Source organism: Aotus nancymaae, unplaced genomic scaffold (assembly GCF_030222135.1).
Source record: "Aotus nancymaae isolate 86718 unplaced genomic scaffold, 86718_ANA_hifiasm-v0.15.2.pri h1tg000044l, whole genome shotgun sequence".
Taxonomy (NCBI): domain Eukaryota; kingdom Metazoa; phylum Chordata; class Mammalia; order Primates; family Aotidae; genus Aotus; species Aotus nancymaae.
The window spans coordinates 1,044,699-1,070,414 of NW_026988458.1; the positions used below are offsets into that span (position 1 = coordinate 1,044,699).

General features: G+C 52.4%; 1 protein-coding gene across 1 annotated transcript; it reads right to left on the reverse strand.

Moving 5' to 3' along the window:
• Window positions 1–1,915: 1,915 nt before the first annotated feature.
• LAMP1 (lysosomal associated membrane protein 1) lies at window positions 1,916–24,964 on the reverse strand. The gene is made up of 9 exons (XM_021667892.2): window positions 24,919–24,964; window positions 16,714–16,832; window positions 12,750–12,966; window positions 11,821–11,979; window positions 5,683–5,870; window positions 4,570–4,695; window positions 3,682–3,748; window positions 3,436–3,606; window positions 1,916–2,888 (listed from the first exon to the last, which is right to left on the reverse strand). Exons 1-9 carry the CDS (start codon window positions 24,962–24,964, stop codon window positions 2,749–2,751), a joined length of 1,233 nt encoding a protein of 410 aa, XP_021523567.1. The 3' UTR covers window positions 1,916–2,748.
• Window positions 24,965–25,716: the final 752 nt, after the last annotated feature.

Below are 25,716 nucleotides of genomic sequence, written 5' to 3' on the forward strand. Positions count from 1 at the left end.
ACCAGCCACACCCCCGTTTCCCTGACACCCTATCACAGCACCAAGACCAGCCGCACCCCCGTTTCCCTGACGTCCTCTCACTGCAACAAGACCAGCCGCACCCCCGTTTCCCTGACACCCTATCACAGCACCAAGACCAGCCGCACCCCCGTTTCCCTGACACCCTATCACAGCACCAAGACCAGCCGCACCCCCGTTTCCCTGACACCCTATCACAGCACCAAGACCAGCCGCACCCCCGTTTCCCTGACACCCTATCACAGCACCAAGACCGGCCGCACCCCCGTTTCCCTGATGTCCTCTCACAGCACCAAGACCGGCCTCACCCTCGTTTCCCTGACACCCTATCACAGCACCAAGACCAGCCGCACCCCCGTTTCCCTGATGTCCTCTCACAGCACCAAGACCAGCCGCACCCCCGTTTCCCTAACGTCCTCTCACTGCACCAAGACCGGCCTCACCCTCGTTTCCCTGACACCCTATCACAGCACCAAGACCAGCCGCACCCCCGTTTCCCTGATGTCCTCTCACAGCACCAAGACCAGCCGCACCCCCGTTTCCCTGATGTCCTCTCACAGCACCAAGACCAGCCACACCCCCGTTTCCCTGACGTCCTCTCACAGCACCAAGACCGGCCGCACCCCCGTTTCCCTGACACCCTATCACAGCACCAAGACCAGCCACACCCCCGTTTCCCTGACGTCCTCTCACAGCACCAAGACCGGCCTCACCCTCGTTTCCCTGACGTCCTCTCACAGCACCAAGACCAGCCGCACCCCCGTTTCCCTGACGTCCTCTCACAGCACCAAGACCGGCCTCACCCTCGTTTCCCTGACGTCCTCTCACAGCACCAAGACCAGCCGCACCCCCGTTTCCCTGACGTCCTCTCACAGCACCAAGACCGGCCTCACCCTCGTTTCCCTGACGTCCTCTCACAGCACCAAGACCAGCCGCACCCCCGTTTCCCTGACGTCCTCTCCCTGCACCAAGACCAGCCTCACCCCCGTTTCCCTGACACCCTATCACAGCACCAAGACCGGCCGCACCCCCGTTTCCCTGACGTCCTCTCACAGCACCAAGACCAGCCGCACCCCCGTTTCCCTGACACCCTATCACTGCACCAAGACCGGCCGCACCCCCGTTTCCCTGACACCCTATCACAGCACCAAGACCAGCCTCACCCCCGTTTCCCTGACACCCTATCACTGCACCAAGACCAGCCGCACCCCCGTTTCCCTGACACCCTATCACAGCACCAAGACCGGCCGCACCCCTGTTTCCCTGACGTCCTCTCACAGCACCAAGACCAGCCGCACCCCCGTTTCCCTGACGTCCTCTCACAGCACCAAGACCAGCCTCACCCCCGTTTCCCTGACACCCTATCACAGCACCAAGACCGGCCGCACCCCCGTTTCCCTGACGTCCTCTCACAGCACCAAGACCAGCCGCACCCCCGTTTCCCTGACGTCCTCTCACTGCACCAAGACCAGCCTCACCCCCGTTTCCCTGACACCCTATCACAGCACCAAGACCAGCCGCACCCCCGTTTCCCTGACACCCTATCACAGCACCAAGACCGGCCTCACCCCCGTTTCCCTGACACCCTATCACAGCACCAAGACCAGCCTCACCCCCGTTTCCGACACCCTATCACAGCACCAAGACCGGCCGCACCCCCGTTTCCCTGACACCCTATCACAGCACCAAGACCGGCCGCACCCCCGTTTCCCTGACACCCTATCACAGCACCAAGACCGGCCACACCCCCGTTTCCCTGACGTCCTCTCACAGCACCAAGACTGGCCTCACCCCCGTTTCCCTGACGTCCTCTCACTGCACCAAGACCAGCCGCACCCCCGTTTCCCTGACGTCCTCTCACGAGCTCCCGTTTTAGCTGACAAAAGGACAAGGCCCAGACAAAAAAGAAGAGGCTTTTTATTACACTGTTACAGGCAATGCGTTACGTGAGCCGATCCTGTGTACAACCCCCAAGCCGCGGCGACACACCAGGAGTGCGCATCGATCTAACACTGTACACAGCACAGAACAGGATCACCCTGAATGTCAGCAGAAGACCTAAATCACTTTACAAAAAAAATAAAAACACCCATTTTTATATTTAAAAAAGTGCCAGCCCTTGAGCCGCAGAGCATTAGAAACGCCCAAGGACGTGCCGCCGAGTGCCGCCGCTGGAACGCGGACTGGGCCGCCAGCCGCGTGTGGCCAGCCCGTCCTGGCCTTTAAAGCTGAACTGGAGCACTTTGGACGCTCATCTCTGGAGTTCTGTCTTAGGACTTTCCCTCTCTACTGTTGAAACTGTGTGAGCATGTCAGCCTAACGACGAGTGACCTTCATGCGTCCCAACTGTGACGGCCGGAGGCGTTCCCTTTGTAAGGCTTAAATCTGAGTGCAGTAAAGAATGAAGAAACCAAACACCAGAATCTTAAAGTCAAATGATAGTTGAGCCAGTGCCAATTTAGAGCAGCACTCCCACCCTCCCTCGGAGAGAGCAGCGCTCCCACCCTTCCTTAGAGTTCTACTTTGGTAAATATTAATGTTATTTAACCCAGTTAGCAAAATTAACACCGTCATTTCAATAGTTACTCTGTTGTGCATAGTAAATGCTGCAAGATGAACTTCACATTGAATGAAGCAGATTTGAGAAACGTTGCCAGAAATTGTGCCTCCCTCGACAGGACCCCATGCCAGGGAAAGGACCGAGGCCGCGGCCGCTGCGCCTGCGCCGGGCTAGATGGTCTGGTAGCCGGCGTGACTCCTCTTCCTGCCAACGAGGTAGGCGATGAGGACGATGAGGACCAGCCCCGCCAAGGCGCCGCCCACGGCGATGGGGATCAGCATGTTGTTCTCGTCCAGCAGACACTCCTCCACTGCCAAGACACACGGACAGCGTCAGGTTCCACTCGCACAGGGGCCTGCAGACAGGCCTCTCTCCCACCACTCCCCCACATCCGCCACAAGGCAAGAGGAACTCTGGCACACGGCTCCAGGTCCAGCTGTCGCTTGGGGAAGCCGCTGCAGAGACTGGCACGCTCTGCACAGCTGGGAAACCACACAGCTGGAATCGGGGGCTGTGGCTGGGCAGCTGTGCCGCGTCCAGCGCCTCTGGGCTTCCTAGAACACAGAGCGCATTGGATGATGGTTTTGTATTCAACTTTCATGGGAGAAACGCCACCACTGTTCTTAAAGTGACACCCTTACTCTCAAATGGTACCAGGGGTTCCTAGCTCAGAGACACGCTGGGCCTCTCTAAAGCAGGGGAGTTTCCTCCAGAATCTCAGACCAGGAAGAACAAATGGCTTCTTACAGAGGAACAGGGGTGTTGCCCCAGCCCACACAGAAGGGATTACATATCCATGAGTGGAGTCTGAAGCGCGTCCTCTACACCCCGAGACAGCTGCCCTCGGCGACACTCACCAGAACCAAACTGGCCACCTTCCACCTTGAAAGCCTGGACCCAGACTTTGAACATGTTGACGGAAAACGCCTTCGTGACACGGACGCGCTCCTCGGCGTTGCACTTGTAGGAATTGCCGACCGTGGCCTGCAGCGCTCTCAGGGAGTCGTTGGCAGCTTTAAAGGTGGGCTCTGCAACACACACAGAAGTCAAGCGACTCCAGGACGCTGGGTGGGGGCGGGGGCTCCAGAGCTTTGGGTTCTCACCTTTGGCATCAGGAAGAGTTGTGCTCAACTGGATCCCTTGCAGGAAAAACCGGCTAGAACTCGCATTCTTAAAAAGAAAGACGGTCTTTAACCACTGAGTAGATCCCGACATTTATCGTCAAACTTGAAAGGTCATTTGATAAAAGACCTGACTTCCTGTGTTTCTAGTGTCAGAACAAAACTAGAGTATCCTGGCTCTAAAAGGCACCGTGTGTCTCCAGGGAATGAAAATTTCAGTCAGTCCCTTCCAGACCCTTTTCGGAGAGTCTTGCTCTGTCGCCCAGGCTGGAGTGCAATGGTGTGATCACGGCTCACTGCAACCTGAACTCCTGGGCTCAAGCGATCCTCCTGCTGCAGCCTCCCGAGTAGCTGGACCACAGGCGTGCAGCGCCGCGCCCGGCTAGCTCGTTTTATTACCTGTGGAGACAGAGCCTCCCTGTGCTGCCAGGCTGGTCCTTCCAGACCTCTTCATAGAGTCAGAGTCTCTGGGAAGTGGGGCCTGCAGGAGCTCTCACGGCACAGGAAAGCATGATTTGGAAAGTTCAAATGATAAGAAACTGAACTGCTAATTCATCGGCACAGCGCCTTAAAAAGAGTGACAAGTGACATTTATATTCTTCCTATCTGTGTTGCTCACTGCACAGGAGTGCTCCAGGCAGAAATGCCACCCCGTAGCCGTAGGGCAGCAGCGTCTGAGGCCAAAAGGCCTCGTGGCCTCGGAGCAGCAGCCTTACCCCTGCAGCCACCCCACTGTGGGCACAGCAGCCCCACCCAAATTGACTGCTGACTAACCAGGATTAAAAAAAGGCAGAAAAAAGTGAGGCTGCCTCGTTCCTAACTCTGCTTCCCATGAGCAGACACAGGGCACGAGGGGACGCCCAGCCTCACCATCCCAAACTGGAACAGCAGGACTGTGGCACCCTCGCTGCGCAGCTCCAGGGTCACCAGGTGGGCGCCGCAGCTCCCGCTGGACGAGGTCTTGTTGGGGTTGATGTTGAGAAGCTTTGTCACCGTCTGTGTAAGACAAGCAAGCAAGTCATCACCCCAGCTCGGGTCCGCCACACTCTCAAAAAAAGAAAAACAGTCCTGAAATCATGAATTCAAGGCCACATTTGTTTTAACCAAAACCAGAAGGAAACACTGCAAGTCCACGCTGACGCAGATTGCGGATCCCAAGATGACTCCCGGCCGAGTGACGGCTGCTCTCGGAGTGCGGTGTCCCCACGTGGACAGCACCAACCAGCGCCACCTCCCCCTGCAGCCGTCAACCCTGCAAACTCGCCCCCGCAAACCCACAGCCCGTCACTATTAGGGGAGAAAAACTGTTTCAAAAGAAAAGAATAAACATGTAACACTTAAATGTTTCCATGATAAACATGTAAAGAAACCTCATGTTCTATCAGGGGCCACATGAACATTTCAGGCTCCGTGGGCCACACTGCTCCGCAGGCCTGCTGGGACAGCAGCCTTGGACAACAGAACCAGCAGGACAGCTGTGCGCCTACAAGACGGACTCACTGACACAGACACCCCAGCTCTTGTCCTATAGGGTCCTGTCCTGCAAGCTGAGCTCCCATCCCGACTTAAAGCATGACTTGCAGAGCTGTGCACTCTCAGAGGCCCCGGCCCTACAGAGGCCTGTTCGCCCCTCAGGTGAGGCCCACCCTACAGCGCTGTCCCCCTCCCAGGTCCCCTCTCTCCCAGGTGAGGCCCCGGCCCCACCCTGCCGTCCCCCCTCTCTCAGTGAGGCCCCGGCCCCACCCTGCCGTCCCCCCTCTCGTCAGTGAGACCCCGGCCCCACCCTGCCGTCCCCCCTCTCGTCGGTGAGGCCCCGGCCCCACCCTGCCGTCCCCCCTCTTGTGGGTGAGGCCCCGGCCCCACCCTGCCGTCCCCCCTCTCGTGGGTGAGGCCCCGGCCCCACCCTGCCGTCCCCCCTCTCGTCAGTGAGGCCCCGGCCCCACCCTGCCGTACCCCCTCCCGTGGGTGAGGCCCCGGCCCTACCGTGTTGTCCTTCCTCTCGTAGGTCAGGTTCAGCTGCAGCCCCATGCTGGCCAGCAGGCAGGTCCCGTTGGTGCCGCTCACGTTGTATTTGTCCACAGAGGGACTCTCGGGCACGGGTGAGGGTGAGGGGCTGGGTGGCGCGGGCGGCGCTGTGGTCGGGGAAGGCCCGTCTTGTTCACAGCGCGTCTCTGCAGGTACAGTGGAGGGAATCCAGGTCTGGGTTTCTCATCAGCAGCAGCAGTTACAGTAAGATCCAGACTCAGAAACGAAACTCCCCAGGTGCTCTCACTAATGCCTTTCTAGATGTGCAGGGAAGAGCTGAGTCCTGCAGACAGCAGACAGCTCAGGGCGGCAGGCACAGGCTCCCACCACCCAGGATGCCCCGTGGCTGGACAGTGTCCACTGTGCCACCCTCTTCGTCAAGTGAGGGTGAGAGGGCCTTGAACGCTGTCACAAAGGAGTGAACACAGGAGGCTGCGCTGCGTGGCTGGCCACCCCACCCCATGGGAAATGGTGATAACTCAGTCACTGCTCCCTGAGCTGTCAAATGGGTGCCAGGATTGTGCTGGAAACACCACCCAGAAGAAAACAGAGGGTCCGTGGCGCACACAGCCCAGCCAGGTGGGACACAGAGCAGCCAGAGACCCTCTGGCAGGACAGAAGTCAGGCAACTCTGTGAGGACCCCACGTGTGAGCAGAGATGCAAAGGTGGGCAAGGCTAGCCAGCTGTCTTGGGTTTTCATTTGGGGAGGGGGCGGTGGGGGGGATGGACAGGCATCCTCACTAGGGAGAAGGCGGCAAGTGTGGGTGCATCTGAAGCCCTGGACAGGAGGGCGCAGTCCAGGGAGTCTGTGGAGAGGGGCCACGTAGCACCCCGAGGGCACTGAGCAGTCTGAATGTGACTCTGTCCCTCAGCATCTGACCCACCAAGATGTTCACAACACACATTTATATTGAAAGTCAAGGCAGACTGAACTCAAGGTAGAGCTCTGCCGACTCTTCTGTGGCTGACACTCTCACACCCACACAACACCAACCTTGAAATCAGGTTCTTTCTTTTACCACCTTGTTTCTGTGGGTACTCAAAAATAGGATTTATGTAATTTCTACCCAGTTCGATCTTCTCCACATCTCCACTGGGCTGAGTCGGCACAAGTGAGCCCCAAACACCCAGGGTGGGACCCTGCGGGGAACCTGCTGCCTGTGACTCCATCGGCCGCTTGTTGGTTCCGCCTCCATCTCAACTTTCGGTGGCCAATTCCCACCTTCACATCCCCTCTGCCTGGGGGAGGAGAGCGCCAGGAACCTTGCCTACAGCTGCACCCCAAGTGGTTCTGAGACACACAACTCAGGAGTCCCCCCGCGCCCTGGTGCAAAAGCCCTTTCTGGACAGAGCAGAAGATGGCAGAGAGGAGCTACAGTAACCACACCAAGCTCTGCAGTGACAGGCGCCACAGGCACCGGCAGCCGTCCCAATCCAGGATGTGCTCACAGACCTCGCTCACTGCCCTTGGCTAAGCTGCAGGTTGACCACTCCTTTCCAAAACAGCCTCAGCTGCCAGGTGCAGTGGCTCATGCCTACAATCCCAGCGCTTTCAGAGGCCAAGGATGAAGGACTGCTTGAGCCCAGGAGTTCAAGCAGGACCCCATCTCTACAAATTTTTTTGTTTTTAAATTAGTCAGGGCCAGGCACAGTGGCTCATGCCTGTAATCTCAGCACTCTGAGAGGTCAAGGCAGGTGGATCATGAGGTCAGAAGTTCAAGACCAGCCTGGCCAAGAGGGTGAAACACCATCGCTACTAAAAATACAAAAATTAGCCAGGCACAGTGGCAGGTGCCTGTAATCCCAGCTACTCAGGAGGCTGAGGCAGGAGAATCACTTGAACCCGGTGTGGGTGGGGCAGAGGTTGCTGTGAGCCAAGATCACACCACTGCACTACCACCTAGGCAACAGAGTGAAACTCTGTTTCAAATAAAAATAAAAATAAAAAATTAGCCAGGCATGGTGGCATGTGCCTGTAGTCCCAGCTACTCAGAAGGCTAACTCGGGAGAGTCACTTGAGCCTGGGAAGCTGAGGCTGCAGTGGGCTTGACGGTGCCACTGCACTACAGCCTGGGAGACAGCAAAGACCCTGCCTCAAAAACAAAAAAAGCGGCTTCGCTGCTCCCGTATAGAATGTTACAGAACACGGCTAAACAGGCAAAAGTTAAATGTGCAAAACCCAATCAAAACCGGCCAGTCTCCAAACTCCAGTCTAGACGGCCACACAACGCAGGAAAAACGCGTAACCTACGCTGCTTTGACAATGTCTAACCTGTGATCCACATTCATTTACCACCTAGTTTCTGTAAAGTGGCCACAAGAAGTTAGGCTGGAAGCACGAACAAAACATCGTGTCTAACCACCAGTTTAAAAAGTCAGAACTCGAGAAGTAAGTGTGGAAAACACCCTCTTCCTTCTACCAGAATTACACATGCAAACCCACATTCCCCTTCCTCGATCGCATACAAAACACCAGAGTCCTTCCTGCCGAGGGCCGAGGACACGGAGGGAGAGGCCGTGGAGCGTGTCCCCCGCACTGCCCGGGGGGAGGTGGTGGTGCAGGAGCCTCTGGGGAGCCCTGAGAACCAGGGGGCCATGGGCACACCTCCCCCAGCCCCCTCTGGAGACCGGCACGCAGCCGGGTCCTCCCAGACTCTGCCGTCTTTCCAAAGCCCATGTGCTCTGAAGGCCTCTCCTCATCTCCTGGCAGCAGCAGACACTCACACTGACCTGCATGCTGCAATTCAGAGCCTCAAGGGTGTATGTGAGATTAGAATGACTTTCACCCACAGCCTCTGTTACAGTCTTCAGTTATAATGCGGGGTGTGTCAGGCCACCACCTCCGGCCCCTTTCACCTGTCCTAAGGCAGGACTCTCATGTTCCCTGCCTTTCTGATAGGTCTTTTTTTTTTTGAGATGGAGTCTCCCTCTGTCACCCAGGCTGGAGTGCAGGGGCGCCATCTCGGCTCACTGCAACCTACACCTCCCAGGTTCAAGTGATACTCCTGCCTCAGCCTCCCGAGTAGCTGGGGCTACAGGCATGCACCACCACGCCTGGCTAATTTTTGCATTCTTAGTAGAGATGGGTTTTCACCATGTTGGCCAGGTTGGTCTCCAACTCCTAGGCTCAAGTGATCCACCCACCTCAGCCTCCCAAAGTGCTGGGATTACAGGTGTGAGTACCTGGCCAGGCCTGACTGTAGGTCTTAAGATTTGCCCAGATAGGGTCCTGCCCTACTGGCTAGGAGAAGACACGCTGAGGTCATGAAGCTTCCACAGAAGCCCAAGAGGACTGGGTTTGGGAAGATCAAAAGCGGCTTACCCCAGGGAGGTTCCTGGAGGCTGGCATCCTAGAAAGGGAAGGCACGGAGGCGCGGCGTCCGTGGGAAAGGGAGGGCACGGAGGCGCGGCGTCCGTGGGAAAGGGAGGGCACGGAGGCCCGGCGTCCGTGGGAAAGGGAGGGCACGGAGGCCCGGCGTCCGTGGGAAAGGGAGGGCACGGAGGCGCGGCGTCCATGTCCCTCCCCATACCTTGGCCCCCGTGTCTCTTCCTCTGTGTCCTTTCCACTATCATTTATAATAAACCCATAAATGTTTCCCTGAGTTCTGTGAGCCACTCCAGCAAATTAATCAAACCCAAGAGGGGGTCATGAGAACCCCAACTTGAACTGGTCGGTCAGACGTTCCGGAGGCCCAGATTTCCGACTGGTCTGCAAGGAGGGCACTCTTGGGGATGGAGCCCTCAACCTGTGGGACCTGACCTTTCTCCGGGCAGATGGGGTCAGAACTGAATCAGAGGACACTCAGCTGGTGTCCACTGCTTGGTGTGTGGGGAAAAGCTTGGCCATATGTGGTCACAGAGGCCTTCTGTGTTGATGGTGGCTGCTGGAGTGACAGCAGAGGAAAGACGCGGTGACAGAGTTTTCCCTCCATGTGAGCTGGGGTTACAGGAGTGAGCCACCCCCAGCCACATCAGCCCTGCCTTTAAGATCCTTGGGAGAGAAGGTACAAATCCAAAAGCAAAGTCCATTCAAAGCTGACTTGTGCTTTATTCCCTTTAAAAATAAAATCTGTGAGCTCCCCAAGCTTTCTTAGATAAGACGACGTGATGTACTGAAAGGCAAGATGAATGAGAGCCTTCTGGTCCCGGAAAGTAAGCATTTTAGACTTTGTGGGCTGCGGCTCTCTGAAGACAACAGAGCCCTGCCACTGTTCATGCACAAGCAGCCACAGATACTGCGTAAACAAATGACTGTGGCTGGGTTCCAAGAAAACTTCACTTATAGACACTGAATTTTACATCATTTTCATGTGTCACGAAATACTCTTTTTCTGATTTTTGGTATGTTAAGTTTATAAACATAAAACCCATTCTTAGCTCATGGGCTCTATGGAAACCGGAGGTGGGCAGGACCAACCCAGCATGGTGAGGGGTCGGCCGCAGGAGTCCTCCCCACCCCTGCCCGGAGCCCAGCAGTCACTCCTCAGCCTTAAGCAAGAATGCTGAGGAACGCTGCAAACCAAAGGTCTCCACAGCAGCTCTCAAAATTAAAATTAGAGAAGGCTGTCATGTCTCCATACACACTTCTACCAGCCAGGAGCCACCCTAAGGCAAAGCACAGGCCCTCAAGCTTCAGCAAAATGACAATGACCTATGACCTATGACCTGCCTGGACTGCGAGGCTCCGGAGAGAAGCTCAACAGTAACAGGATTTACCGGGTGTTTGCCACTTACTCTGTGCCAGATGCTGAGATACACACTCTGCACACATTTCTCTTTTAATTCTAACCACCTTCTAAGAAAGGCTTTTAATCTCAACCCACATGCAAAGAAACTGAGAGGTTAACTACTCTGCCCAAGATCTTGGGGCTAGGTGGCCTGAACCCTGCCTGACCCCAGAGCCCGGCGGCTGGATCAGCAGGTGCATCACTGCGGCCCTGACCTCCTCAGAGAGCCAGTGCTGGATGAGCAGGTGCATCACTGTGGCCCTGACCTCAGAGAGCCAGTGCTGGATGAGCAGGTGCATCACTGCGGCCCTGACCTCCTCAGAGAGCCAGTGCTGGTCCTTCTGCACCTGTCCCGAAGCTGGCCGGCCAGAGCTGGTGGAGATTAAGACCAGGTCTCTGTGTGAAGGCAACCGGCTCAAACTGAGAGGTCTGTGACCCTGATCCCATCATCTCTGGCCCAGTGAAGGCACAAAGGTTTCAACTGCTTTGCCCTTCTGACATTTTCAAGTCATAATTGTATGTATTTACCATGTGTGTCATGTTTTGAAATACATCTACCTGTGTGACAGCTAAAATCAAATACTTATCTTTTTATGGTGAGAAAAATTAAGATCTACTTAGCAATATTCAAGCCACAATATATTATATTACCTGCAGTCACATGCTACACAAGAGATCTCTCCAACTTATTCCTCCTGTCTTCCTTAAACCTTTTTTTTTTTTTTGAGACAGAGTCTTGCTCTGTCTCCCAGGCTGGAGTGCAGTGGTGTGATCTCGGCTCATTGCTACCTCCACCTTCCGGGTCAAGCAATTCTCCTGCCTCAGCCTCTCAGTAGCTGGGATTACGGGCGCCCGCCACTTCGCCCAGCTAATTCTGTATTTTTAGTAGAGACAGGGTTTCACCATCTTAGCCAGGCTGGTCTTGAACTGCTGACCTCATGATCCACCCACCTCAGCCTCCCAAAGTGCTGGGATGACAGGCATGAGCCACTGCACCTGGGCTTCCTGAAACTTTCCATCTTTTGACCAACTTTACCCCTAACCCTTGGTGACCACTATTCTCTTTACCTCCCTGAGTCCCACTTCTTTAGCTCCCACAGGAGTGAGACCACATAATAGCTTGTATCTGTCCTGGCACATTTCACCCTAGTCTTCCACCCTTTTTAATTGACATGTGTCCACATTTACAGGTCACCTTCCCTAGGAAGAAGTCTGAGAACGTTCTGCAGAGATGTGTCCCTGGCTGTGTGCACACGCCTTCCAAGCACAGAGCCCAGTGCCAGGACACAGAGAAGTGAGGTCACCCACAGTCACTGCAGCCCAACCACCCCATCGTTAGCACCAGAGGGTCAAGGGTCAGCGTCCTACCTCCCCTGCTGAAGCTGCTGTTGGAAAGGTACGCCTGGATGGTGGCATCTCGGAGCGTGACGGTCACGTTGCTCATGTGGACCTGGGTGCCACTAACACATCTGTATTTTTTATCTATATCTGCCCTGATGTCCGTTATAGATTCCACAGTCTTGGTTTCTAGATTATTTAAAAAAAAAAAAATCACAATTATAAAGGCCTGGCTAATTACAATTACACAGTATTTGTAGTACTTAGTTTATTTTATGTATATTTTTTATAATTATTTTTTAAGACGGATTCTTGCTCTATCACCAGGCTGGAGTTTAGTGACACAATCTCAGCTCACTGCAACCTCCAACTCCCGGGTTCATGCAATTCTCCTGCCTCAGCCTCCTGAGTAGCTGGGATTACAGATGCATGCCATCGTGCCAGGCTAATTTTTGTATTTTTAGTAGAGAAGGGGTTTCACCGTGTTGGTCAGGCTGGTCTCAAACTCCTGACCTTGTGATCTGCCTGCCTCCCAAAGTGCTGGGATTACAGGCATGAGCCACTACACCCGGCTCTGTGATTTTTGGTTTTTAGAGACAGTCTCACTCTCTCACCAAGGCTGGAGTGCAGCGGCACGAGCTTGGCTCATTGCAATCTCCACCTCCTGGGTTCAAGTGATTCTCCTGCCTCAGCCTCCCAAGTAGCTGGGATTACAGGCACCCCTGCCACCACACCTGGCTAATTTTTATATTTTTAGTAGAGACAGAGTTTCGCAATGTTGGCCAGGCTGGTCTCAAACTCCTGGCCTCAAGTGATCCATCTGCCTCAGCCTCCCAAAGGGCTAGGATTACAGGCACGAGCCACCATGCCCAGCCTGTAATACTTAGTTAAACGTAACTTTAGACAATCCTCCAACCCAATTTTCTATCGATTCACAATCAGCCCATTGTGGTTCTTACCACTTGAGCTTGCGTTGGGGAAAAGGTGTGTGTCCGATAAGTTATAAGCGAAACTCATCAGCTGGACGCTGTAACGTGTTGCATTTCTCGCGAACTTGAGGGTTAGCATATGTTCTTTTCCAAAACCGATCACGAGACTGGGGGCAGAAGTGTTCTCTTTTCCACAGGAGCTGCTGTTGAGCATTTCTGCATCTGATGGCAGGTCAAAGGTCACATTCTAGAATAAACACAATTAAATATAACCCAATTGGGTTCAGGTTATTAAAAGTTCAAAGAAAGATTTTCTGTAAGTCTGATATAAACTTATACTCCATTTCCACCTGAGATATCACCTCTGAGATATTCATTTTTGATATAAACAAAAAAACAAAACACGTCAGTATTACATGTCAGTAAACAGACTTTTAAAAAGTATTTCAAGTCTAAGAGAAAGTTGGCTTAATTATTCATACAATCAAAAATTTGTAGCTGGGTGTGGTGGCTCACACCTGTAATTCCAGCACTGTGGGAGGCTGAGGTGGGAGGATTGCTTGAGCCCAGGAGATCAAGACCAGCCTGGGCAACATGACAATACCCCAGCTCTACAAAGACAAAATAAATCAATCAGACATGGTGGTGTCCGCCTGCAATCCCGGCTACTCAGGAGGCTGAGGCAGGGGGATTGCTTGAGCCTAGGTGTGAGGCTGCAGTGAACTACGACTGCTCCACTGCACTCCAGCCTGGGCAACAGAGCAAGGCCCTGCCTCTAAACAAAACAACCCCACAGACTCAATTTCTATTAATGTAATTTCTAACGGCATTTAAAGTGTCTTGAAATTGAAACAATTCATACCAGTTTCAGGGTGAGATAAATATTTGAGAAAAGCTATCACTACTTTTTTTGCTATTGAAACGTTCATTTAAATAATGTTTCTTTAAACAAAGAAGGTGTTTATTGCAGAAGTGTTTGAATTTACTATTATAAGCAAAATGAGCAACTGGAAAACCGCCTATGTTCATCAAAATAAACTGGACAGGTCAAACGGACGACAGTGAAGCACTATATGCACCACATGGTCCAAAACGGCAAAAAAACTACACGAGGTGATAAAGACATGTTTTGTGAGATAATAAAGTGCTTAACAGCATACAGGTGACCTCATTTGTGAAACATAATTTATAACAAAATATTAAAAATCCAACTGCCAAGACCAAATATTTAAAAAGTGACGTAGAAATTAAATAAAAAGTGCTTGGAGGCCAGGTACGGCGGAGGCCAGGTACGGCGGAGCACGCCTGTAATCCCAGTACCTTGGGAGGCCAAGGCGGGCAGATAGATCACCTGAGGTTGGGAGTTTGAGACCAGCCTGACCAACATGGAGAAACCTTGTCTCTACTAAAAATAGAAAAATTAGCCAGGTGTGGTGGGGCATGCCTGTAATCCCAGCTACTCGGGAGGCTGAGGCAGGAGACTCACTCAAACCCGGGAGGCAGAGGACACAGTGAGCCCAGATCTTGGCACTATACTCCAGATGCCTGGTGGACAGAGTGCAACTCTGTCTCAGAAAAAAAGAAAAAAGCTTTGACAAGTATTTATAATTTGAGACTTTTTTTTTTAAAGACTGTTTCACTCTGTCACCCAGGCTGGAGTGCAGTGACAATCATAGCTCACTGCAGCCTTGACCTCTCAAGCTCAAGCAATCCTCCTACCTCAGCCTCCCAAGTAGCTGGGACCACAGGCACAGACCACCATGTCTGGCTTTTTTTTTTAGAGAGATACGACCTCGCTATATTGTCCAGGTTGGTCTGGAACTCCTGGGCTCAAGTGATCCTCTTAGCCTCCCGAAACTCCCAAAGCTGGGATTACAGGCATGAGCCACCACGCCCAGCCCCGAGACATTTTTATAGAACAAAACCTCCTCAGTTTTCAGTCTTTTCTTTGTTTTGAGATGGAGTTTCGCTCTTGTTGCCTAGGCTGGAGCATGATGGTATAATCTTGGCTCACTGCAACCTCTGCCTCCCAGGTTCAACTGATTCTCCTACTTCAGCCTCCTGAGTAGCTAGGTTTACAAGCACCTGCCACCACACCCGCCTAATTTTTTTTTTGTATTTTTAGTAGAGACAGGGTTTCACCATGTTGGCCCGACTAGTCTCAAACTCCTGACCTCAGGTGATCCACTTGCCTCGGCCTCCCAAAGTGCTGGGATTACAGGCGTGAGCCACCGAGCCCGGCCTTTTTCTTCAGTTTTGACAGAGGCCACATTTACCTAGAGACCAGCACAAATGAATCAGTAAGGGCCCTGCAGCCGGCGGAGAGCCCAGCATGCACTCAGGAACTGCAGTCCTCCCAGCAGTCCTGGGCTGCCATGACCCTCTGAGTGGCAATAGAGACATCAATGTTGATGTGGAGGTGTGAAAGAAAAAGGGTCATTTCAACAAAGCGCTGAATATCAAATTTTGTTCAGGGATATATTCAAAAGAACCAACGTAAAATAGCCAGGCACAGTGGCTCACGCCTGCAATCCCTGCACTTTGGGAGGCTGAGGTGAGAGGATTGCTTGAATTCATGAGCTCGAGACCAGCCTGGGCAACGTGGAGAAACTCTGTTTCTACAAAAAATATAAAAAATTAGCCAGGCATGGTGGCATGCACCTGAAGTCCCAACTACTTGGGGAGCTGAGGTGGGAGGATCACTTGAGCCCACGAGGTCAAGGCTACAGTGAGCTGAGACCATGCCACTGCACCCCAACCTGGGCCACAGAGTGGGAACCTGCCTCAAAAAACAAGAACCAAACAACAAACATTACACAGAAAGAGTAAGCGAAATGTCTATAATAGAAAATTCACAAGTACGATAAACGCACGCCGCTTATTAGCTAGAAATCTAAGTTACAAAAGGCTTTAGTGATCCCATAGAAACACAAAGCCATTTCAGCAAAACTACTCAGGAACATTTTAATCAAACTAACCCAGTGTTTGTAGCACTGTATGTCAAATAACCATTTAGATACACTTCTTGGAGTATAATAATTTCTCTAAAATAAAGCAAAAAAGCCACATTCACAGAGCATGAAAAAGAATTCAAGGCCGGGTGCAGTGGCTCATACCTGTAATCCTAGCACTTTGGGAGGTGGGCGGATCACAAGGTCAAAAGATAGAGACCACCCTGGCCAACATGGTGAAACCCCGTCTCTATGGTGTGGTGGCATGTGCCTGTAGTCCCAGCTACTCGGGAGGCTGAGGCAGGAGAATCGCTTGAATTCCGGAGGCGGAGGCTGCAGCGAGCCAAGATTGTGCCACTGCACTCCAGCCTGGTGACAGAGCGAGACTCTGTCTCGCAAAAAAAAAGAAAAAAAAAAATCAAGACAATTTACCAACTACCAATAGGAGAGTGTGTAACAAATTACAGTGAACTAACATAATAAAGTATTACATCATGATTATAAAAGACAACCATGAAGAAAACTAGAGCCGGGCGTGGTGGCTCACGCCTGTAATCGCAACACTTTGGGAGGCCGAGGCAGGCAGATCACTTGAGATCAGGAGTTTGAGACCAGCCTGGCCAACATGGCAAAACCCCGTCTCTACTAAAAACACAAAAACTGGCCGGGCATGGTGGTGGGCACCTGTAGTCCCAGCTACTCAGGAGGCTGAGGCAGGAGAATTGCTTGAACCCGGGAGGTAGAGGATGTGGTGTGCTCAGACGTCACTGCACTCCAGCCTGGGCAACAGAGCGAGACTCCGTCTCAAAAAAAAAGAAAACTAGAAAAATGTTCGTAACAGTGAGATGCAGCACAAAGAAAGGCTTGTGACTCTGACTGTGGCCACGGCACATGACAGCACAGGACACCGACCTTGCCAGAGGAAGCACGCAGAAGGGAAAGCACCGGGTTCAGATGGGCCATTGTTCGAAGACTTGGTAGAAACGTTCAAAACCATCTTCCCGCACACACGAGGGAAGCGTGAAGTACCTGGTGCTTCCTACCTTAGGGCCGCTCCTGGAGTCGTAGTTCACTGAGAAGGCAGCAGAGAAGTTGGCCATTACGCACGCGGTGCCGTTGCCGTTTTTCACCACAAACACCGATGACGCACAATGCAGGAGGCCTGTCAATTCCGGGAAGACGGAGACCATCAAAGACTTTTCAGAAAACAGAACCGAGTGCTCCACTTTCCACAGCTGTAGCAGTGATGGGCTTTATTACAAGATTCCACTGTGGGTTTTTGTTTTGTTTGTTTTTGTTTTTGAGACGGAGTCTCACTCTGTTGCCGAGGTTGGAGTGCAGTGTCATGATCTCGGCTCACAGCAACCTCCTAACCTCCTCCTTCCGGGTTCAAGTGATTCTCTTGCCTCAGCCTCCCAAGTAGCTGGGATTACAAGCATGTGCCACCAAACCCAGCTAATTTTTGTATTTTTAGTAGAGACGGTGTTTTGCCATGTTGGCCAGGCTGGTCTTGAACTCCCGACTTCAGGTGATCCACCTGTCTTGGCTTCCCAAAGTGCTGGGATTACAGGTGAGAGCCACCACGTCCAGCCCTGTGTTTCTTAAATCCACTGAAGAACCAGACACGTGGATTCTGTGGCCAGTTCACCTGATGCCCTGTCCCTTGCAGATACTATTGTGGAATTGTTTTCTCTAAACCCATCTGACAAGTTTGCCAACCTGGTCTATTGCTACTTAGTGCTTTGTTTCAGAACACTTATCAGGAAGGCACATGTCAGTTTCTGGGTCATCCTAGGCATGCATTGCTGCACATTTCTCAGAGGATCTCCGTAACATGTGGTGGGCCTTGAAGGCACAACTCGCCCTTCTGTGGAAATCCATGGGAGTCCGCAGTAGCTTTCACTGTGGTCCTCAACTGCTACTTAACATTTTGTCAGTTTTCTTTCTCACACACTGTGATATGGCAAGAAAAGGCACGGACTCAGGCCAGGCGCAGCAGCTCATGCCTGTAATTCCAGTACTTTGGGAAGCCAAGGTGGGCGGATCATGAGGTCAGGAGTTCAAGACCAGCCTGACCAATACGGTGAAACCCCGTCTCTAATACAAAAAATTAGCCAGGCACGGTGGCATGCACCTGTAGTCCCAGCTATTCAGGAGGCTGAGGCAGGAGAATCGCTTGAACCCAGGAGGCAGAGGTAGCAGTAAGCCGAGGTCACGCCACGGCACTCCAGCCTAGGGGACAGAGCAAGACTGCGTCTTGGAAAAAGAAAAGAAAAGAAAAAAAAAAGCCATGGACTTAAAGAGCTGAGCTCTTTGCCCAATTTCAGAAAGGTCCTCACAGCGCCGCACATCTGGCGGAGTGGCTTCCCTTCCCCATCCTGAAGCAAAGGGACAGAACTGAAGCTCTGTAAGTCTTTCTAGCCTGACAGTGGTCACTGCTAAGTATTACCTCTCTGGCTTATTTATACCCCACTTCCCTGATCAAGATGTTTGGCAACAAATATAATCTGATCACTACAGCAGAGACACTGGTAATTGTACAAATCGCACATTACACACTTCTTTCATTACAGATTGGCAAAAAGAGGTGTCTTTGCTTGTTCTGAAGCCAAACGCCTATCAGCCACCACACTGAACCATGCAAAAATGACACACTTTCACTTGTCTCTGCCATTACAAGCTCAGGCAGGCCAGTCCAGTGAGCACTCACCATGCGGGGGCTCATCTCACACTTCATCAGCACAGCCTTCCAATGACACACACACCTGGGTCTTATTTGTCGCTCTAAGGCAACATTGTGAGGGCCAATACCGAAAGAGAGGATGCTCAGCTTTTCACTGAAAATCCTATTCCCTGGAAAAGTAATGGATTCCAACAAATCTAATTCATTTCAACCTCGGGTCTTTCACAAAATAAAATATTTAGAGCAACTGTTCTTCAAGCATAAAGAAAGGCATATGACCAGAAGTCCTACCTATCTTCCCTTGAGCTTCTGGTAAAGGAAATACCAAAATCTATGTCCATAAAGGAAAGATGCTGCTGGGCACGGTGGCTCATGCCTGTAATCCCAGCACTTTGGGAGGCCAAGGCAGGTGGATCACAAGGTCAGGAGTTCAAGACCTCGTGATCCACCTGCCTTGGCCTGGGAGCCTGCCCAACATGATGAAGCCCTATCTCTACTAAAAATATAAAAATTATCTGGGCGTGGTGGCAGGCACCTGTAATCCCAGCTACTCGGGAGGCTGAGGCAGGAGAATCGACTGAACCCAGGAAGCAGAGGTTGCGGTGAGCCAAGCCTGCACCACTGCACTCCGTCCTGAGTGACAAGAGCGAAACTTTCTCAAAAAAGGAAAAGAAAAGGTGCTACGTGCCGATAAAACAAAGCAGGGCGTGCAAGGAGACCTGCGATCTAATGTCTGCTTTGCTGGGTTTTTCAGCCCACACCCTTCAACACTCAGGCAAGATCATACTAATAGCACTTCCGAGGAACCTAGAGAATCCAGAATATTCTATCCCTTTTCCACATAGTAAAGGTTTCTAAAAAGAGACAAAACATTCTCACTCCTGTGAGAGATCAAATGAGTGTACAGAAGCGACAGCAGATGCCTGAAAGGCAGAAGCAGTGGACAGGCAGAGCCAGCAGACACCAGAGAAAGGCTTACTATTGACTGGAACTTAGCGTGGACAGGGCCACTGCCCACCCTTGCCCTCAGCTGAGAAGCCATATGGCTCACAGCCACCGCTGACAAGATGGACACCCGCGTGGGAGCACCCGCAGGCCGGCTTTTATTAAGCTGCCCAAAAATAAGTTTCCTCAAACACTTCTTACTGACCCAAAGCACTTCATTAGGAAACATTTCACACTGAGTCACTTTCAACTACACAATTTTTTTTTTCATTTAGTAAATATGCTGAGGCTTTCAGCTTTTTTATTTTTATTTTTTGGAGACTCACTCTTGCCCAGGCTGGAGTGCAGTGGCCCTCCACCTCCCGGGTTCAAGCGATTCTCATGCCTCAGCCTCCTGAGTAGCTGGGACTACAAGTCTGTATCGCCGCGTCCAGCTACTTTTTCTATGTTTAGTAGAGATAGGAGAGACGGGGTTTTGCCATGTCGGCCAGGCTGGTCTCCAACTCCTGGCCTCAAGTGATCCACCTGCCGCGGCCTTACAAAGTGCTGGGATTATAGGCATGAGCCACCACACCCAGCCAGGTCTCAGATTTCAGAGGAAAATAAATATTATTAAGACAAATTTAAAATACGCTTTGGCAGCACACGATGCCTGTATTACTCTGGAGAGGCCCAGAAATTTTGAGTCATTAAAATAAACTTACCCTCAGAAGACAATTTTGGTAAAGAGGAAAATAACAGCATTAGCACACGGAATTGTAAGAGACATGCATGTATGCTAATGAGCAGCAGCTTTAAAACATTCCACAACAGTGGCATTGGTTAAGAAAAAAGGACAAAAAAAACCTTCTAAGTGACAATGTTTCCAGTAAGCTAACAGGTATCACAGCCAAACAGGACGGCCGCTGGCAGCACCACCGAGCTGGGCGCCCTAGCCTCCTGGTGACTGCTATCTCTAGCAGTCCTGTACTCACACACGAACAGGGTCACTTCTCCGGGGATCACAGAAAGGAGTAACTGCGGCTTGTTCCTCCAAAATACTCCCACTTGGAGCAATTCTATTCTCTGAAACCGTTGCCGCTGTGGGAAGCACGTGAGGCCTCAGTTCCGGGCAGCTCCTTCAGCACTTAGCAGCCGTGCGACCGTAGCCAGTAGCAGAGCCGGTCCCCAGTCTACGTGCCCACAATGCCGCGGGGCCGTCAGAGCACCTGAGCACCTTGTGCCCGGCACTGACACCAGCTTTGATGTCTGCTATTATTAAACATCCACACAGGTACACAGAGTTCCTATCAAGTTCATCATTCAATCCTCAGTAATTGACACAAAATATCAAAAATGATCTTATTTCACAAGCACTTGGAATGCACTCACTTTGTGCCAGGTGCTGCTCTAAGCACATCCCAATTATCATGACAACTCCAACAGCGAGACTAAGGCACAGAGAGGTCACCCACCCCGCCCAGGTCACGCAGCTGGTGAGGGTGCAGACCCCGACCTAGCAGGGGGTCTTCTGACCCACAGCACCTGCCACTTCAGAACCACACTGCCTCTCCAGCACCTGAAGACTGAGCGAACAGGCTTCACGTCAGGAAACGCTGGCTGGGTGCAGTGGCTCATGCCTGTAATCTCAGCACTTCGGGAGGCTGAAGCGGAGGACTGCTTGAGGCTAGGAGTTCTAGACCAGGTTGGTAAACACAGCAAGACACTGTCTCTTAAAAAAGTACATTTTTTTGAATTAAAAATAAAAATTAAGAAACACTTGCTTTTGACATTAAAGAGTACCATCTGAAGAAATGAGTAAAAAAACTTTATTTTGGCTGTGCAGGGTGGGTCACACCTGTAATCCCAACACCTTGGGAGGCCGAGGCGGGCGGATCACCTGAGGTGAGGAGTTCGAGACCAGCCTGATCATAGAGAAACCCCATGTCTACTAAAAATACAAAATTAGCTGGGTGTGGTGGCACATGCCTGTAATCCCAGCTGCTAAGGCAGGAAAACTGCATGAACCCAGGAGGTGGAGGTTGCGGTGAGCCGAGATTGTGCCATTGCACTCCAGCCTGGGCAACAAGAGCAAAACTCCATTTCTCTCTCTCTCACACACACATACAACTTTATTTTAAAAAATTAATTTTTCTTAAAAAAAATCACATCTTAGTTTATCTTGGCTTGATTCTTTTAAAAATGGTATTTTTAGTCTACTTAACCAGAGATGAACATTTACAAAGAATTAAAGGAAAAAAAAAACCAACCTAGGTACTGAATCATAACCTCTAGAGGGTCTAAGTGTATCTATTTCTTTCTAATTTTTTTGTAGAGACATTGGTCTCACTATGTTGCCCAGGCTAGTCTCAAGCAATCCTCCTGCCTTAGCTTCCCAAAGCTCTGAGATTACAGCATGAGTCATTGTGCCTGGCTGTGGTATGTGCATTTCTAAAAAGCTGATCTGTGTGAGACCATCCTGACCAATATGGTGAAACCCCATCTCTACTAAAAATATAAAAATCAGCTGGGCATGGCGGTGCGTGCCTGTAGTCCCAGCTACTCGGGAGGCTGAGGCAGAAGAATCACTTGAACCCGGGAGGTGGAGGCTGTGCATGTGTTTAAGAGACACTGCTACAAAATTGATCCTTTCTTCACACATGGACTCATCACTTACTACGTGTCAGCTGAGGAAGGGAGATGCACAGACTAGCCCCAGTGCAGCTGAATGGATGCCGCCGTGTAGAAGCACAGGCAGCAAAAGTCCTGGGGTACAGAGGAGAGGGGAACACTGTCCAGGATGGGTCTAACGTAATACAACTCAAAACTACAGGGCTACAGAGACATTCTGATCTCCAGTCTACTGATAAATTCATTCTTTCCACTGCATAATTGACAATCTGCACAATCAAAGGTAACATTAGTTAGTAGAAAATTTTTTTTTTGAGACAGTTTCACTCGTCGCCCAGGCTGAAATGGAATGGTCCGATCTTGGCTCACTGCAACCTCTGCCTCCCAGGTTCAAGCAATTCTCCTGCATCAGCCTCCCGAGTAGCTGGGATTACAGGTGCCTGCCACCACACCAAGCTAATTTCTGTATTTTTTAGTAGAGAAGGGATTTCACCATATTGGCCAGGCTGGTCTCAAACACCTGACCTCAGGTGAGCCACCCGCCTCAGCCTCCCAAAGTGCTGGGATTACAGGTGTGAGCCACCGTGCTGGCCGAGTATGAAATTTTTCAAACCTCCTAAGTGATAGCTGTTCATGTGGAAAGGGTAAGGAGGTTGTCCTGCTGACATTAATGGTTTAAAGGGTCACATTATGCAACCACAGCTAATCCTATCTATCAAGACAAAGTTTCAGTTCTTGCTTTTCTGAGCCTTTTTTTTTTTTTTAAAGACGGAGTTTCACCATGTTGGTCAGGCTGGTCTTGAACTCCCGACCTCAGGTGATCCGCCCGCCTTGGCCTCCAAAGTGCTTGGATTACAGGCGTAAGCCACCGCACCGGGCCACTTTTCTGAGCTTTCTAAGTATTCAAACACAGTAGCTGTAAGCAATGCCTAATTATTAATGTAGGGGAAATTAGTAACTGAAAAGTATTTTTAAAGATGCTTTTTGGTGAAATTGCACATTAAAATAAACATTTTAAATATCTTTACATTAAAGTTGTTAAAAGGCTTTTTTTTAAAAGTTAGATTTTGGCCAGGCACAGTGGCTCATGCCTATAATCCCAGCACTTTGGGAGGCACGAGGTCAGGAGTTCCAGACCAGCCTGGCCAGCATGGCGAAACCTTGTCTCTACTCAAAAAAACAAAAATCAGCTTGGCATGGCAGCATGCGCCTGTAGTCCCAGCTACTAGGCAGGCTGAGGCAGGAGAACTGCTTAAATCCAGGAGGCAGAGGTTGCAGAGAACCCAGACTGAGCTACTGTACTCCAGCCTCAGAGTGATCAAAAAAAAAAAAGCACAGAGGAGAGGTGAAAACAATTAAAAAAAATTGGGCCAGGTGCGGTGGCTCATGCCTGTAATCCCAGCACTTTGGGAGGCCAAGGTCAGGTGTTTGAGACCAGCCTGACTAACACGGTGAAACTCCACCTCTACTAAAAATACAAAAATTAGCCAGTCGTGGTGGCTCGAGGCTACAATCCCAGTTTCTCAGGAGGCAGAAGAATCGCTGGAACCCAGGAGGCAGAGGTTGCAGTGTGCCAAGATCGTGCCACTGCACTGCAGCCTGGGGGCCAGAGCGAGACTCCATCTCAAACAAAGTTGGATTTTAAATATAAAACTTAAAAAACATAATGGAACAGACCTTAGAAGGCTAATTACACGAACAATATTCCAATACTCCTACCCCAATATTAGGGAGTCATGGATTTTTCTCTTCATTTTTAAAGTGAGTTTTTAAAACATGAAACAAAACATCAAAGTCATGAGGCTTGTGAACACCTGAAACAGAACAATGCAGTCGCTGAGACATGACAAAACTTGTTTCTGAAACTCCTCTCATTAACTACACCTGACTCCGTCACAGGCCCTGAGCAAGGCTTCGGGAACTATCGGAGTAAGTTCGCCTCTGTGGCTATCCACGCAGTTCACAGAATTCGTTTCACACAACAAGCGAAACAAAACAGTGAAACCAAAGTCCACTCACATAACAGTCTGAGAGTTGGATGGGACTAACGAGGGATTTAAAGGAGGCAGGTGCGCAGGGAGCGTGTTTCTGTATGTACTTAACGCGCACGCACTCCCCAGCTTAATTCCACAGCACCTTTCAGATACTGCCACTGAAGATAATCTTCTGTTACTAGGAGGGATTGAGAAAACAGCGTCGGGGGCTTGGCGGAGGGGCAGGGGAGGCGCTCGGGACTGTCTTAAAGAGACAGCACACATCCTGTTATTAAGGGAATACAGGAGAACGAAATTCACTCGTCAATTCAATATGGAGCAGCCACTGCCCGTCTGTGCGAGCTCTATAAACTGGCAGAAGAGACCAGTGCTTCCCCACGCGTTCCCGGTCTCGCCGAACAGCGCTCTGTACTTACTAGAAGTGAACACTGCCGTCGCGAGTCTGACGCCAGCTTTCCCTCATCCTGTCTGCCATGGAATTTCGTAAAATCCCAAAGATAACTTTAAACATTATTTTAACATAAACGTGAATTCACAGTAACGTGCACACACGCAGCCGCTGAAAGAGGAGCAAGGTTCGAGTACAAAGGTGGGGAAGGCTCGCGCTGGCCTCTCCCTGTGCCGGGAAGCGCCGGGAAGCGCCGGATTCCAGGTCACCCGCCCGGGGCCTGAGCCCACTCCCGTCCCTGCCACCCCCGGCAGCGCGCCAGGACACTGCACGACCGGACCACGGCTGTCCCGAAAGCCCCGGACGCCGAGCAAGCCCTCCCAGGTCCCTTCCGGACGCCACACCCGAGAAAGACTCCGCTCAGGGACTCAAACCCGGGAGGAGCCGGGTCCCGGGACGGGGCCTCCCGGTCCCCCGAGCACCTGCCACTGGGCTCTGCGGCCCTACGACGCCGGGAAGACCCGCCGGGGCCGGGAGCAGTGGGTGCGGGGCGACCCGCGGGACAACGACCCGGCAGCCCCCCACCCCCCGGACCCGCCGCTCTCAGGCCCCGCCACGACCCCCTCACCGAGCAGCAGCAGCAGGGGCCGCCGGGCGCTGCAGGGGGCCGCCATGGCGCAAGGCGGCCGGGGCGCGGGAGGCGGTTGGGCCGCGGGAGAGCCGGGCGCGGGGTCGGCGGCGGGGCGCGGGCGCCAAGGGCGGGCGTGAGAGACGGCGGCGTTCCGGGACGCGAGAGGCCGCGACGCCGGCACGAAGGAGACCCCGCGGCCAGCAGCACCTGTCACGTGAGCCGCGCCGCGCCCTGACGTCACGTGACCTCACGGGTCTCGCGAGAGCGCGCGCGTCGGGCGGTGGCGGCTCCGCTCCCCGCAGGTGCGGCAGCTCCCGGCCCCGCACCGCCTCGCGCGTGATAGAGGCCGGCACGTGACCCGCGGCGGCACGTGGCCCTGGGCCCACGTGACCCGGCCGGCCCCGCGGCCCCGGGGCGCCCCCGTGCCCTGAAAGGGGAAGCGTGCTGAGCTCGGGGAAAGGAAGAGGAAGCGTCGTGGCTGGAGAAAGTGGGGAGGGAGGAAGCCCGCGAGGGGAGGAAGGGCAGGCGGAGCGCGGACGCCCGGGCTTCCCGTCACCCTGCGACTCGGCCCAGCCGTGCGCGTCCTTACGGACCGGAGGGCTGCGGGGTGGCAGCGCGGGTGACCGGCCGGGTGCGCGGTAGGGGCGGGCGCAGGGTCACCCGGGGAGACCGCTGTGCCCCGACTCCTGGGTGGTTTCAGGAAGGAAAGACGGTCAGGGCGGCTTTCCACTCGTGGATCGCAGGCTGAGGGACCAGATCGCCGGGCTGTCCCAGCTGAAGGTGATGGCGATGCTG

Excerpts from the sequence above, each read along its gene's own strand:
- LAMP1 (XM_021667892.2), bottom strand. The coding sequence starts at position 24,964 with ATGGCGGCCCCCTGCAGCGCCCGGCGGCCCCTGCTGCTGCTGCTCG. Across the intron at positions 4,696-5,682 it reads ACGAGAGGAAGGACAACACG|ACGGTGACAAAGCTTCTCAA; the intron begins GTAGGGCCGGGG and ends TGTCTTACACAG. Across the intron at positions 3,749-4,569 it reads TGCTGTTCCAGTTTGGGATG|AATGCGAGTTCTAGCCGGTT; the intron begins GTGAGGCTGGGC and ends TTTCTTTTTAAG.